Source organism: Drosophila albomicans, chromosome 2R (genome assembly GCF_009650485.2).
Source record: "Drosophila albomicans strain 15112-1751.03 chromosome 2R, ASM965048v2, whole genome shotgun sequence".
In the NCBI taxonomy this organism is placed as follows: Eukaryota; Metazoa; Arthropoda; class Insecta; order Diptera; family Drosophilidae; genus Drosophila; species Drosophila albomicans.
The window spans coordinates 18622417-18635938 of NC_047631.2; the positions used below are offsets into that span (position 1 = coordinate 18622417).

At 37.5% G+C, this 13522-nt stretch overlaps 2 protein-coding genes across 2 annotated transcripts; both read right to left on the minus strand.

Moving 5' to 3' along the window:
* Positions 1–8417: 8417 nt before the first annotated feature.
* Positions 8418–9896, minus strand: LOC117573525 (putative gustatory receptor 93b). The gene is made up of 2 exons (XM_034256760.2): positions 8751–9896; positions 8418–8696 (listed from the first exon to the last, which is right to left on the minus strand). The coding sequence occupies exons 1-2, from the start codon at positions 9765–9767 to the stop codon at positions 8538–8540; spliced, it is 1176 nt and encodes a 391-aa protein (XP_034112651.2). The 5' UTR covers positions 9768–9896; the 3' UTR covers positions 8418–8537.
* A 10-nt stretch (positions 9897–9906) lies between these two features.
* On the minus strand, positions 9907–12013 carry LOC117575254 (putative gustatory receptor 93c). Its single transcript, XM_034259388.2, has 2 exons — positions 10833–12013; positions 9907–10140 (listed from the first exon to the last, which is right to left on the minus strand). The coding sequence occupies exons 1-2, from the start codon at positions 11913–11915 to the stop codon at positions 9955–9957; spliced, it is 1269 nt and encodes a 422-aa protein (XP_034115279.2). The 5' UTR covers positions 11916–12013; the 3' UTR covers positions 9907–9954.
* Positions 12014–13522: the final 1509 nt, after the last annotated feature.

Here is a 13522-nt window from a genome sequence, read left to right on the forward strand (position 1 = left end):
GATTCAATGATCATTCATAGCATCAAACTTTTACACAATTTCATTAAAAAAGTCTCAGCCAAATAAAAGAATAAATATGATATTTGTTTTGTTCGTTTTTTTTGGCAATTTGTAGATCAGTGACGATTGGCGAAATAATAAACAATAATAAATGGCAGCATCATTGGCTGCGGAGCGTCGACGCGTTGTATGACGTCTATTTATTAGAGGATACTTTCACTTACGAATGGCCAGAAACAAAATAGAAAACAGAATCGTGCTGTAGCAAGTGCTGATGTTGTTGCTGCTGATGTTGTTGTTGTGGCTGCTGTGTTTGACTCGAAACTGGAACTGAAACGCTGAAAGTGGGAGCGTGTGCTCGTAAACGTGACACAAACAAACAACATTATTTGTCATCTCATACAACAAGTACAAGACCCGTATCTTGGAACGTGACTTCAGAGCCGAGCCGAGGGAAGTGCTCGATAAACAAGCGTGCCCGAATATGGACTGAGCTCAATTTAGAGAGCAGGCTATACAAATTCTTATAAAAATAATAACAAATAAGCGTATAAGACGAAGAAGTCGATGTTATGTGCAAAATGCATAGTAAATCAAGTGGGTAAACAAAACAAAACAAAACACGCAAAAAACAGAGTACAAAAACAAAACATTTACTAAGCTTATTGAAAATGAGAACCTCTTCTCTCTCCATCTACTTATGGCCAACAAACGGGGTAACACAACACAGCAAATGCCAATACTCGTTTTGGCCTAAATACACAAGGCGTCAACAAGTGGCCATGCAAGCGTTCCGGTCTTTAACGAATCTTCGATGGCCTACATAAAAAATAGGTCGAAATAACGACTTCAACTGTAAACACCGCAAAGCATTAGTTTAATACAAATTCACAGCTGGCAAAGGCAGCAAAAAAAAAAAATAACTCGATTCGGTATTCGAACTACACAAACAAGTTCTCCATGAGATTGCAAAAATGTAATAATAATTTTATACTTGGTATAATAAAATTACAGAAAAGGCTTGTCAACATAAAAATAAATACAACATCAAATAACATTTTTGGTAAATATAATAAAAATGTATAATCGGCTTAAAATGTTTTACAAATAAAAAAAAAAATTAAAACAAACTATCCATTAATGATTTTACAGAAACCAGGTATCAGTTACAAATATAATAATAATTGGTAGATTACAGTTAAATTACAGAACAATTTAAAAATATTTTACAACGTAACAAAAATAAATTGGAAAATAAACTTTTCTTTGTAAATATTATAAAAACAGATAATCGGTCTAAAATGATTTACAAACTTAAGAAATAATTACCATAGTTGTTGGGGAATGAAGAAAACAAGGATTTGGGGGATCGAAATAATGTAAAATTTATTAACTAGAAATTCATATATTAAAAAAAATTCAAATTACAACAAAATTTCGAAATATTATTTAACAAACTTTTTGTTACAAAACCAGAATAGATAAACGTCTTAAAATAGTTATCCTCCCTTACAAAATTTATTTATTATCTCTCGAAAGATTGTAAACATAAACAAAAGTGCTATCAAAAAACCACAACAAATCAAATATTATTAAAAGTTGCCTAATACAGTCGGTGGCATTCAACACATTGTATAAATTCTTCACCTTAATAAATCGATAAAATGTCAAAGATTATTTATTTTGTATTAACAAATAGATAAAAGTTTCCCCATTTCGCTTGAAACCAACAAAAGAATTTGCTTGCTTAGCTTTTGGTGTGTGTATGCTATCTTATTTGCCACACTTTGTTGCAGTGGCATGAATCATGCGCATGCCGCGCACACAATTCGCAGCGCATTCAAAAGGTACGCGACCCCAAATCAATGCGTCATTTTTTTTTTTTTTTTTTTTGGGGAAGGTTGTTTTGTGTTGTTTTTGCTGCTTGTTGCTGCCTAAGGCCGCTGCCACTGCGCAGCTGTTTGGCTCCTAATCGGACAGCGCAGAGTGGTAAGGGGAAGGGAAGGGGTAGCGTCTCTGGCACGCATACTCAGCGCAGACACTTTGTTATTTTTGTGTGTTCGATGAACCGAAATTGGTTCTGACCCACTTTCCACAACAAATTAACGCACTTTATGGCAAATGGAATCCACAAAAAACACACACACACACACTCACACATATGTCTAAGCACACACAACCAGCAATAGAAAGAGCGTAATCAAAAATGAGCGAGGTCGAATCGGCTAGACTGAGAGCGAGAGCGCAATAGTTCAAGAGAGAGCAATCGCTGTGGCGTGGGAGAGGAAGAGCCAATTGGGCACAGCGTCGCAGTCGATGTCGACGTCAACGACAACGGCGATCGTAAAGAAAAATAATATCAATTTGTTGTTGCTTTTGTTTTATCTTTATGTTTGTATGTTTGCAAGAGTGTGTGTGTGTGTAAGTGTGTGTGCGTTGCTTATAATTTACGCAACGCTCGCTCGTTTGTCGCTGTCTGTTTGGCTACTTGTCTTGTTGTTGGCCGCAGCACGAGATCAACAACCAGCCATCTGCAGGCAGCCGCCTCGAAGTCAGAAACAGCGACAGAGCAACAGTCGCTGTCGCTGTCAGCGTCGCCGTCTCCGTCTCTGTCGCCGTCGCAGTCGCAGTGACAGAGAGCAGCAGCACAGTTGTTGAACTTTTTGCACAACACACAGCTCCAAAATCCAAAATCAAAACCTGTTCCAAACTTGAAGCTTGCCACACGTCTCAGGCAAATCAAAAACACAAAAAACACAAAAAAAAAGCTGGCTCAAGCGAACATCGTATAACGCTGCCAGGCCTCAAAAGCTTGACGTCAACGATGCGTCGCTGCTGCTCTCCTGCTCCCCTCTCTCTCCCGCTCTTGCTCACACACTTCATCTTGTTCTTGCTGCTGCTGCTGCTGTTGTTGCTGTTGCTGTTGTTAATCTTTGTGACTGTACCTTTTTTTGTTGTTTGAAAACGCAAACTTGTTTGTTGTTGTCGCCCAGAGCAGCGAGCAGCAACGACGACGACGACGACGACGACGAAGCTTTGACTGTGCTTTCGTATGCTGTCTTGGGGTGTTGATTGAAATCGATTCCAAAAAGGGGAGCGATTTAGTTTGTGGCGCAGCTGCTACTTTAATTCCTCTAGAATCTAGATGCGCTGACCTTGTGGCCTGAATCTCAATCTCGGCAAAAGATACAAATTTTGTTTTTTTGCGTAAAGTGTCCATATGTAATTTAGGGGCATCTACTATAAAGTGGGGGCCCCCACCACATGTAATTAATAGTGGAGTGCAGCAGCCTTCAGGCTGCCGAAGTTGCAGTTGCAGCTTCTCTGTATGTAGAGTCAGAGTCTGTACCACGCCTAGTGCTTGTCGTTTCTTTTTTGGAACGAGCGCATAAATGACGCTTTCCTGTGTACTTAAGGTGTCTAAACTTGACTACCGTGCTGTGTGTTGTGTGTTGTGTGCTGTGTGCTGTGGCTGCTGCAACCGTAACCTTGCCCAAGACAGCAGCCACAGCAGCCAAGAACAGTCGCAAAAAGCCCCCAACCTGCTGGCTGTCGATGGTCATTATTTTAGCCAGCACTCAGGCTGAGGCCCAGTCTCAGTCCCCAGACTCTGGCAGGGAGACCTGGCTACTGTTGGGCTTTTTGTTTTTGCTGTACCCGCCACAAGCGGCAGCAGCAGCAGCAGCAGACACAGATGCAGATGGAGCTGCAGTTGGAGTTGGACTGGGAGTTGGAGACTCAAGAGGCAGCATGACAAACAGTTGCAGGCAAAGCAAATAATTAGTATACATCGATTATCTTGCGCCCAGGTTCAAACGTATGTCGAGACATATGTACGAGTGTTTGTCTGTGTGTGTATCTGTGTGTTTATTAATGCTTGAGTGTAGTGTGTGTGTGTGTGTGTGTACCTGGCCCACTACTGGCTACTGTGCAATCGCTGACGCTGACTTCAAACTGGTCCAGCTTCAGCTTCAGCTCCAGATGTTGGCACTTCGCACACGCGCGGCTGCTGCCAATGTTGTTGTTGTTGTTGCTGTTGCTGATGTTGCTGTTGCTGATGTTGCAGCGCCTACGCGCGCGCGCGCCCATGCAACCCACAAAACAAGTTCGCCCGAAGCGAGTCGAGAGCATTCGCATTTCGCATTCGCAATCGCATTCGCCATATGTGCAGCCATAAAATGCCGCGCCAGAACTGTACGTTGCAACAGCCTCCAGTCCAAGACCCCAAGAGTCCCCAACCATGTCCATGGAGCAACAACAACAACAACAACAACAACGTCGACAGCAGCAACAGGCGACGTGTGCGCAGCTCGTGCCAATTCTTTGACTTTGAGTTTGAGGTTTCAACTTTAGCAGTTGCATGCGAGACGACAAAACGTTCAATGCTTGTGCATATAAATGCTTATGAACAAACACACATACATAGGCAAACAAGCACACACACACACACGAACACACGAACACTCACTTGAACACACACACATACACTCGTATATACACATTTACATTTGCAGAAACACCTTAGAAGGTCGCCAGCCTAGAGAAGGCAAAATCCACATTTGCATTTAATCAAAGTTGTTTTTAATTAGTTCCACAAACCGCAAATAGCTAAAAAAAAAAAAAAAAAAAATTTATATCGTTGTACTGTTGTTTTGCATGCGAATGTGTTTGCAACCGAACCACTTAACAACAAACATATTCAATAAATGAAATACATATATTTTTGCTTTGGATCGAATTCGAATTTCAGCAATTTAGACGAAACAAATCGCAAAGAGAAATGAGCATTAATTCAACGAGCATTTGATCAATTGATCGGCAAGTCATTAAAGCACTCTCTCTCTCCGTCTCTCTCTATATCTCTACCGCAAATTAAATTATCTCAAGTCCAGTTGAGACTGTCTAATAAAAAACTCATCAAACATTGTTCAATAAATTGTGTCGTCAAAATAATTTAAAATATTGCTGAAATGCAATTTTTATACCTTTTTCTTTGTTGAGAAAAACGAGATATGTCTTATATTTTAAAAAGTACAATAAACTTATTATATTAATAGTATTTTACGATACATTATAAGCATTTTATTTCCTATATTGCATAACTGTTTTTATAAGAAATATTTCTAGAATCGATTTTTTGTTAAAATATTTATATTTTAAATTAATAAAAATTAAAAAGCTAACATTTAGAGTAGAAAGCATTTAGGAATTTCAACATAAATATAAACAAATCTTTTTATATTAATTAACATTAACATGAATTGTCTTTTACATAACATTTATGATAAAATAATTTACCATTCAATAAATATGTTGAAAATGAAAAAATATTAAAAATATTCTATAACTGAAATTATTCTTTATTTCAATCATATTCTTTATTAGGTTGGAAAACAATATAATTTTAACTCAACTTATTAAATTTCAAATTTATTTCTGTACAATAATGATTTCATTTTATATGTTTCTAAACATATTTCTGACTATTTCAAAGAATATTGAGCCATTAAATTCATAATGAGTAAACCACAAATCTTTATAAAACATCGAATTTGTATTCGCCTAATTTATTCTAGATAATTAACACATTATATGATGTAATGATTAATGTTACCTCCACACATTAGCAAATACATACATATATATAGTAAGTACCATATTACAATGAGTGAAGATTTTATGACGACTAATTTAGTGTAAAATGCTGGATTATAAAGTTTTTGAGCTGAAATTACATTCCAGTAATTTGAACAATAGAGAACTGCGTGTGCAAAATGAAAGAGGAGAGAACATACTATATGTATAACATAAGAAGAACTCGAGGTGTCTTCCGTTTGACGTTGTGGGCTAATGAGTTATCATCGGATGTTGTTCGCCTAAAGGCTTGCAGCTTAAACAAGCAAAGTGTTTGCTCTCATCATGGATTCCCTGGACTGCTACCGGCTACTGGGCGATTGGCTACCAGCTAACAGCTACTGGCTATCGTACATATATAATCTTGATTGACTTACGGCTTTCAGCTGGTAATGATGATATTTTCATCATCCGTTTGTTTTATCAGAATATTCTTGGTGCTGTTGCTGCTGATGTTGCTGCTGATGTTGCTGCTGTCAGTTCAAGTAGCTGTACATTTGCCCAGATACCGAGTACTAGGCAAACTCGTGAAGAGTTAGAAAGAGCTAGGCTACCTGCACTTGAAGCACAACTTCAACATGAGCCGTGTGCTTTTGTGTCTAGTGAAATGTTGAAAGCATCATTAATTTTTTTCGTTTTTCTTTCATTTTTTTTTATATCTTTCGCCTTTAAGCCGAAACTTTAATATGCTAACACATACATACAGTCTGTGCACTGTCTGAGTATATCATGTGTGTGTGTGTGTGTGTATGATAATTGCAGACGGAAAAGAAAAGAGAGAGCACAAGTTACTGCTGCTCATATAACATACTCGCAGTACTCGCTAGCAAGCAAGCAAGCAGCTGAGCTGGGTGACCCATAATTACCGCTCAACGGTCGCGGCCAACACAGAACAATCATGGGAAAAATGAGTGTAACTCGTCTGCGTTCTGTTTCTGTTGTTGCCTTTTATAAACTACAATAATTTGAGCAATGCCAATGCTACGTTTTATGATTATCTTTTGCCGTTTACACGACACGCACAAAGCCAAAATGATTCTGGACACCGAATAAATATCCACCCTCCCTTAGATATAGATGTAGATATAAATATAGATATAGATATAGATATAGATATAGATATAGATATAGATATAGATATAGATATAGATATAGATATAGATATAGATATAGATATAGATATAGATATAGATATAGATATATATAGATATAGATATAGATATAGATATAGATATAGATATAGATATAGATATAGATATAGATATAGATATAGATATAGATATAGATATAGATATAGATATAGATATAGATATAGATATAGATATAGATATAGATATAGATATAGATATAGATATAGATATAGATATAGATATAGATATAGATATAGATATAGATATAGATATAGATATAGATATAGATATAGATATAGATATAGATATAGATATAGATATAGATATAGATATAGATATAGATATAGATATAGATATAGATATAGATATAGATATAGATATAGATATAGATATAGATATAGATATAGATATAGATATAGATATAGATATAGATATAGATATAGATATAGATATAGATATAGATATAGATATAGATATAGATATAGATATAGATATAGATATAGATATAGATATAGATATAGATATAGATATAGATATAGATATAGATATAGATATAGATATAGATATAGATATAGATATAGATATAGATATAGATATAGATATAGATATAGATATAGATATAGATATAGATATAGATATAGATATAGATATAGATATAGATATAGATATAGATATAGATATAGATATAGATATAGATATAGATATAGATATAGATATAGATATAGATATAGATATAGATATAGATATAGATATAGATATAGATATAGATATAGATATAGATATAGATATAGATATAGATATAGATATAGATATAGATATAGATATAGATATAGATATAGATATAGATATAGATATAGATATAGATATAGATATAGATATAGATATAGATATAGATATAGATATAGATATAGATATAGATATAGATATAGATATAGATATAGATATAGATATAGATATAGATATAGATATAGATATAGATATAGATATAGATATAGATATAGATATATAGATATAGATATAGATATAGATATAGATATAGATATAGATATAGATATAGATGTAGATATAGATATAGATATAGATATAGATATAGATATAGATATAGATATAGATATAGATATAGATATAGATATCGGAATTCTTTATTGGTTACAAATTGTATGATATAGTTTGACTACTTGGAATAAGAGTATATGTTGCATCAAGCCCCCAATACCAATCTCAGTCGCAAACCCCAACTCTCGACTCTACCGATCTCAGTCACAGTTCTCTTTCTGTCAATGCCGAGATAATGTTCGTCGCCAGCCGACAATTTGATTTTTTTGTATTCCTCATCTTCCTTTTTTTTCCTTTTGATCAGCGTCTGCACTGACGCAGCCTTTTTGAGCCCCTGTAACAAGTGCAGCGAACAAGTGCACCTTTTTATCTGGGGCCTTACCTTTAGCTTTACCTTGCGTTTACCTTTAGCTCTCTACCTATGCTAATTAGAGCGACGTCCTCGGCCTTGTTTTTATGCGCTGCGCTTTTAGCGTGAAGTGTCCAGCTCCAGTGTCGCTCGGTTAGCTGCATAAATTTTCTGCTCTGCGGCAAGCGTAATTTATGCGCCAACTTTCATGGGAAAAGTGCGACAGAAAAACGTTAAGCGGAAATTGGAATTGGTCCTGACAACGGATTTTTACATGTGACCGCAGGACAGGACAGGTGTGTGTCTCTCTGCCTGTGAACCTTACCCTAAACTTAACAACCCTCTGGCCCTTATAGCGTGACGAGGAATCACAATTGGTTCGACTGCATTCCATACTGTATGATATAGGTGAGATAGGTGACCAGCGCTGATAGAAAGACCAATATGAGCTCGTTCGAGACATCGAAGAGGCCCAAAGGACGCACTCGAAATTCGTTGTAGTTCAATCGACTCAAAAACATCTCCAACTGAAATTGATTTATCATAAAGTTGCATTTTCTATAAGATTAAAGTTAGCTTACCTTTTTGTGCCAATCGCTTCGCTCTGTTAGGTAGTAATTCTCTAGACTGAGTCTCCGAACGACACGCGAATTGTGAATCGTTCCTTGAATCGACAATGTCAGCAGCAGCATCTCCAAAAATATCTTCATCTCCAGCACCCACATGGCAAAGCCATTGAATTGATTTAGCACAACGAAAAACGAGACGAGCGCCATGGTCAGAAAGCCAAAGATGATTGCGAGACAAAGTGGCACATCAAACAGACGCTGAAATTCGCGAGAGACTCGCTGAATATCCTCGTAGATGGCCAAACATTCATCCAGACGATAGCTGGCAGCCTTGCGTTGTGCTCGACTCTCGTTCGATGGCTTCAGCTTCTCCAGCTGATCGCGCAGTTCATGGCGTATATAACGATTAATGTGGTGGTAAAGTGCACCCACACTCAGATAGCCCACAAAGCAAATATAACAAATGATTGCAGTACTCAAACTCGAATAAGTTTCCAGAAAGACAGTGAAGGTGAACTCTATGTTGAATTCGTCGATTAAGGTGGGCAGCAGATAGAAACACTGATAGATCTGGCAGAGGACACCAAAGAGCAGCAATATTAGCTCGCGATGGCCACCAAAACACATATCCTGACATCCGGGCAGCGACTTCACTCTGCGAAAGAGCTGCAGAAAAGTGTTGACCAATGCAATCAATTGTTCCTCATACCAAAATTGCATCATGAGAATGACGAGGGCACAAATGAGGCTGCACAACATGCGAACGCCGACAATCAATTGGAAGTGGATGTTTTGCAAGACGATGATGAAAGAGCCATAAAAGTGGCAATACAAGTAGCTGATTAGTATCCGAAATAGCATCGACAGCCACTTGAACCATCTGCGCTGCTGTGCCACCAGACGTCCATCGCCTCGATTACACTCCACACGAAAAGTGATGACTCCCAGTGCTGTGGCATAGTTGCAAGCGTAGCGCAAGATCCTGGCCGTTGCCGAAGAGGCACTCAGCCTGAAGCGACTTCCGAACATGACTAAGCAGTCGATTATGTGCTATCCCCATATTTATAAGACTAAAACTATTAGTTGATTGCTCCTTTTGAGATACATATCTTGGGCACTTAATTTGAGTAAAAACTGTTTGCCATATTCGCACAACTTTATCTTTGGTTTATCGATATTTATTACAATGACAATACAATTAAGTGAATTAATTTAATTAAATATGGTTTGAATTCATGTTGAGTGCAATTTGATTCGACTGAATGCCATATTGCAATATGTACGTGAGATATGTGACCAAGCCGGAGAGAAAAACCAATATCAGTTCGTTGGATATCTCGAACAGACCCAAAGGATTGACGCGAAACTCAAAGAAATTGAGACGATTTAAAAAGATTTCCAGCTGCAATGAAGAGAGGTAAAATTGAAGTTTAAAATTGATCGTGATAAGAACTTTGAAATTATCGAAAAGCAATGAATTATAGAGTTCTGGCGGAACTAAAAAGTTGATAGCTCAACCTATAGTGACTGACTTATAGACAGACGGACAGGAATAAAGCGAAACTTTAAAAATTAGTTTAATAACCAATAAAATAAACAAATTTAAAGATGAATGCATTTAGGAGATGAATTTCTGCAGATCCATCCAGCAAAGAAAAAGACAATATTTTACAAAGAACAATTTATACATTTTCTTAGAAAATATAGTAAGGACAGACGGACGATCTCACATAGCTAAAGCCATTCTTTAGAAAATCGTTTAGCAGCTAAATATTTCTATAACTAATTAATCAATGTTGCAGAGCAAAAGTTAAAACAAATTGAGGTTTGAATTTTCATAAAGCGTTATTAAAGAAAGTTAAGAAAAATTTATAAAGTCGCAGTTAAAAGATTATTCTGGTTAAATTTGTTTACTCTTTTCAACAACTAAAAATCTATGTACAATAGTTTCAAATTTTCCGAATTGAATTGACAATCTTGGGTAAAAGTTGGAAAACAGTCTCTGACATCTATATTTTGAATTACACAGACATAAAAATAGATATTTGCCAGCTAAATATATATACATATTATATCATCCATTTCAGAACTTACCCTCACATGCCAATCTTTGCGTTCGGTCACATAGCAATTCTCCAGACTAAGCCGCTTGATGACTCTCGAGCTGCTGCTTGCCCCATGAATGGCCAGAGTGAGCAGCACCAGATCCATGAACAACTTGACCACAAGCATCATAATGCTGTAATCACGAAATCGATTGAGCATCACAAAATACGAGACCAGCGTCATGCTCAGAAATAGAAAGAGAAGTATCAGCGAAAGTGGCAGCTCAATGAGTTCCTGAAATGAGCTGCTAACCCGCTGAATCTCATTGTAGATGGCCAGACACTCGTCCAGACGATACCCGGCAGCCTTCAGCTCCCGTCGACTGGCGCACTGACCATTTGGCTGCTCCAAGCCACGCAGCTGGCGTCGCAGCTCGTGACGTACATAGCGATTCACTTGGGCATAGAGAGCTCCCACGCTGAGGAAGCCCACAAAGCAGGCGTGACCGATCATCATTGCATTGATGGTAATGTACATATCACAGAGCACGGTCAGAATGTAGCTGACATCGAGTTTGTTGAACAACATGGGAAACTCGCAAGCGAGCTCATACAGCAGGCACATGGTCTTGAAGATGAGCAATCCGAGCTCACGTCGGCCACCGAATTGCATGAATTGGCAACCAGGCAGCGCTCTCACACGTCGAAAGAGTCGCAGGAAATCGTTAACGATGCGAACAATGCGTTGACCATACCAAAACTGCATCAACATAATGACACCGGTGCAGGTGAGAAAGCCGGCAAGTCGTATCCATAGGAGCACAATCATCTGCGGATTGCTGATGACACTGATGAGAGCCATGCTCCTATAGGCAAAGTAGCCAGATATTAGAAGGCGCGATAACAGACAGAACCACTTGTAGCAGTAGCGATTCTGTGCCACCAGGGAGTCATCGTGATTGTGATTGCTCTTAATGCCAAACCAGATGAAGCCCAGAAATGTGGCATAGTTGCAGGCGTGACGCAAGAGCCACGCTGCTGCCGCTGTGGCACTCATCTTGTGCTTCAGCTTCAGGTGAATGATGTTGCGATGATGTTGGCTTCCGAACATGACTAAGCGTTGAATTCCCATGGAATGTTGTGTGGCACAACCTTTTGGCTTTTGCTTGGTAATAGCATTTATAAGCAAAATATCACACACATATCACAGGCACACACTACTCTGCTCACCTGTATTAGCTGATTGCTTGGTCAAGGTCAGCATTGCAGAGCCACAGAGACAGGGAGAGAGGGGAGACGAGACTCATCGATGCTTATCTGAAGGGTTCATTAAGCTAATGACGAGTTGCCATAATATTGTGATAAGCGTTCGTTGTTTGCCCTGTTCTCTTCTCTTCTTGTTCGCTTTCGAGTTCGAGTTCGAGTCGTTTATTCTATATTTATTTTTACCCGAATGTTTGTTTGAACTTCATAAAAGACGCAACAGGCCATATCTTTGCTTCATTCGAGTCTCTTTTTAAACAATATTTGATGTGACTAAATGTATTCAGAAATGAGAAAAATGCATAATTCAATTGAGTTTATTAATGAAATCGATGTGAGTATAGATACTTCAAAGATTCTCTGCGATATGTGATGATATATTTAATTACTATAATTACTATATTGGTAATTAAATTGACTTCTAACTGTATTTGCTGTAATTAATGAATGTTGATTCTTTATTGGGATTAAAACAATCTTCTTTCTAGTTTTTAGTTTACTATTTTTATGTATACAAGTTTAACTTAGATGTGTATATTAAGAATTAAATCAAAAACCTAAGAATTTCTTTAAATAGTTCGTAACTTGATTACAATTCGTTCTTTATTTAATGAAATGTGCAAAAAGTTGTGTTTTTATTAAATTATTGTTTGAAAATTATATTTTCTGGAACTCATCACTTAATACAAATGAATGTAAAATATCTAAACAATCGCAACTCAAAAATATGTATTATTCGGAAAATAAACTTCAAGGTTTTCAAGCTGAAATATATTATAGTGTAAGCTTATTCAACAGCTCTGAAAATATCCAGACAATCCCATAATTAAGCATATAACAAAGTGCTAAAGAAAAGGAAAAGAGAAGTGATGCTCAGCATCAACTCAGCACAGCAGGAGTAATAGATCTTTATTAACCTGCCTCAATCTCAGACATGGCTTGCTCATCATATCCATTAGGGTTTCTGATTCACACGCTCACGATCCTGTCCGATCTGTTGTTCTGTTCTCTTCTGTTCTGTTGTTGGGCTCACGCTCTAAGCTCCCCCATGTAAATGACGCCCCCATTTTCGAGCGGTACGTGTACGTGATCTTCTGGCATATCTTTTATGCTACATCTCGACAAACCCCCCGACTACGACTTCTACTCCTACAACTACTCGAACCGAACATCGACGTCTTCGGCGACTCCTCCTAAATATGTGTGTCTGCTGCACGATTACAGCAACAGAGAGATCTGAGAGATCTTTCAAGTCTGTCAGTTACGTACTTCAACCTCTTCCACTCTGCCTCTCTGCCCTTTGTGTGCCATTTGAAAAGAATTTTCACTATGTCGAGTTTTTTTCTCTCTTCGTTGTGTTTTTTTTTTTAGGTAATTACAGTAACAACAACAATAATAACAAAAGTAACAATGCGAGGCCAGGGGACAACGAACGAGCACGTACATTTTCCAGCATTGTACGAAAATTGTGGGAAC

Bases quoted from the DNA above. Each gene is read 5' to 3' on its own strand.
- LOC117573525 (XM_034256760.2), bottom strand. From the start codon at position 9,767: ATGTTCGGAAGTCGCTTCAGGCTGAGTGCCTCTTCGGCAACGGCCAGG. The intron at 8,697-8,750 runs GTAAGCTAACTT...AATCAATTTCAG, and splicing joins GAAGCGATTGGCACAAAAAG to TTGGAGATGTTTTTGAGTCG.
- LOC117575254 (XM_034259388.2), bottom strand. From the start codon at position 11,915: ATGGGAATTCAACGCTTAGTCATGTTCGGAAGCCAACATCATCGCAAC. The intron at 10,141-10,832 runs GTAAGTTCTGAA...TCTTCATTGCAG, and splicing joins GCAAAGATTGGCATGTGAGG to CTGGAAATCTTTTTAAATCG.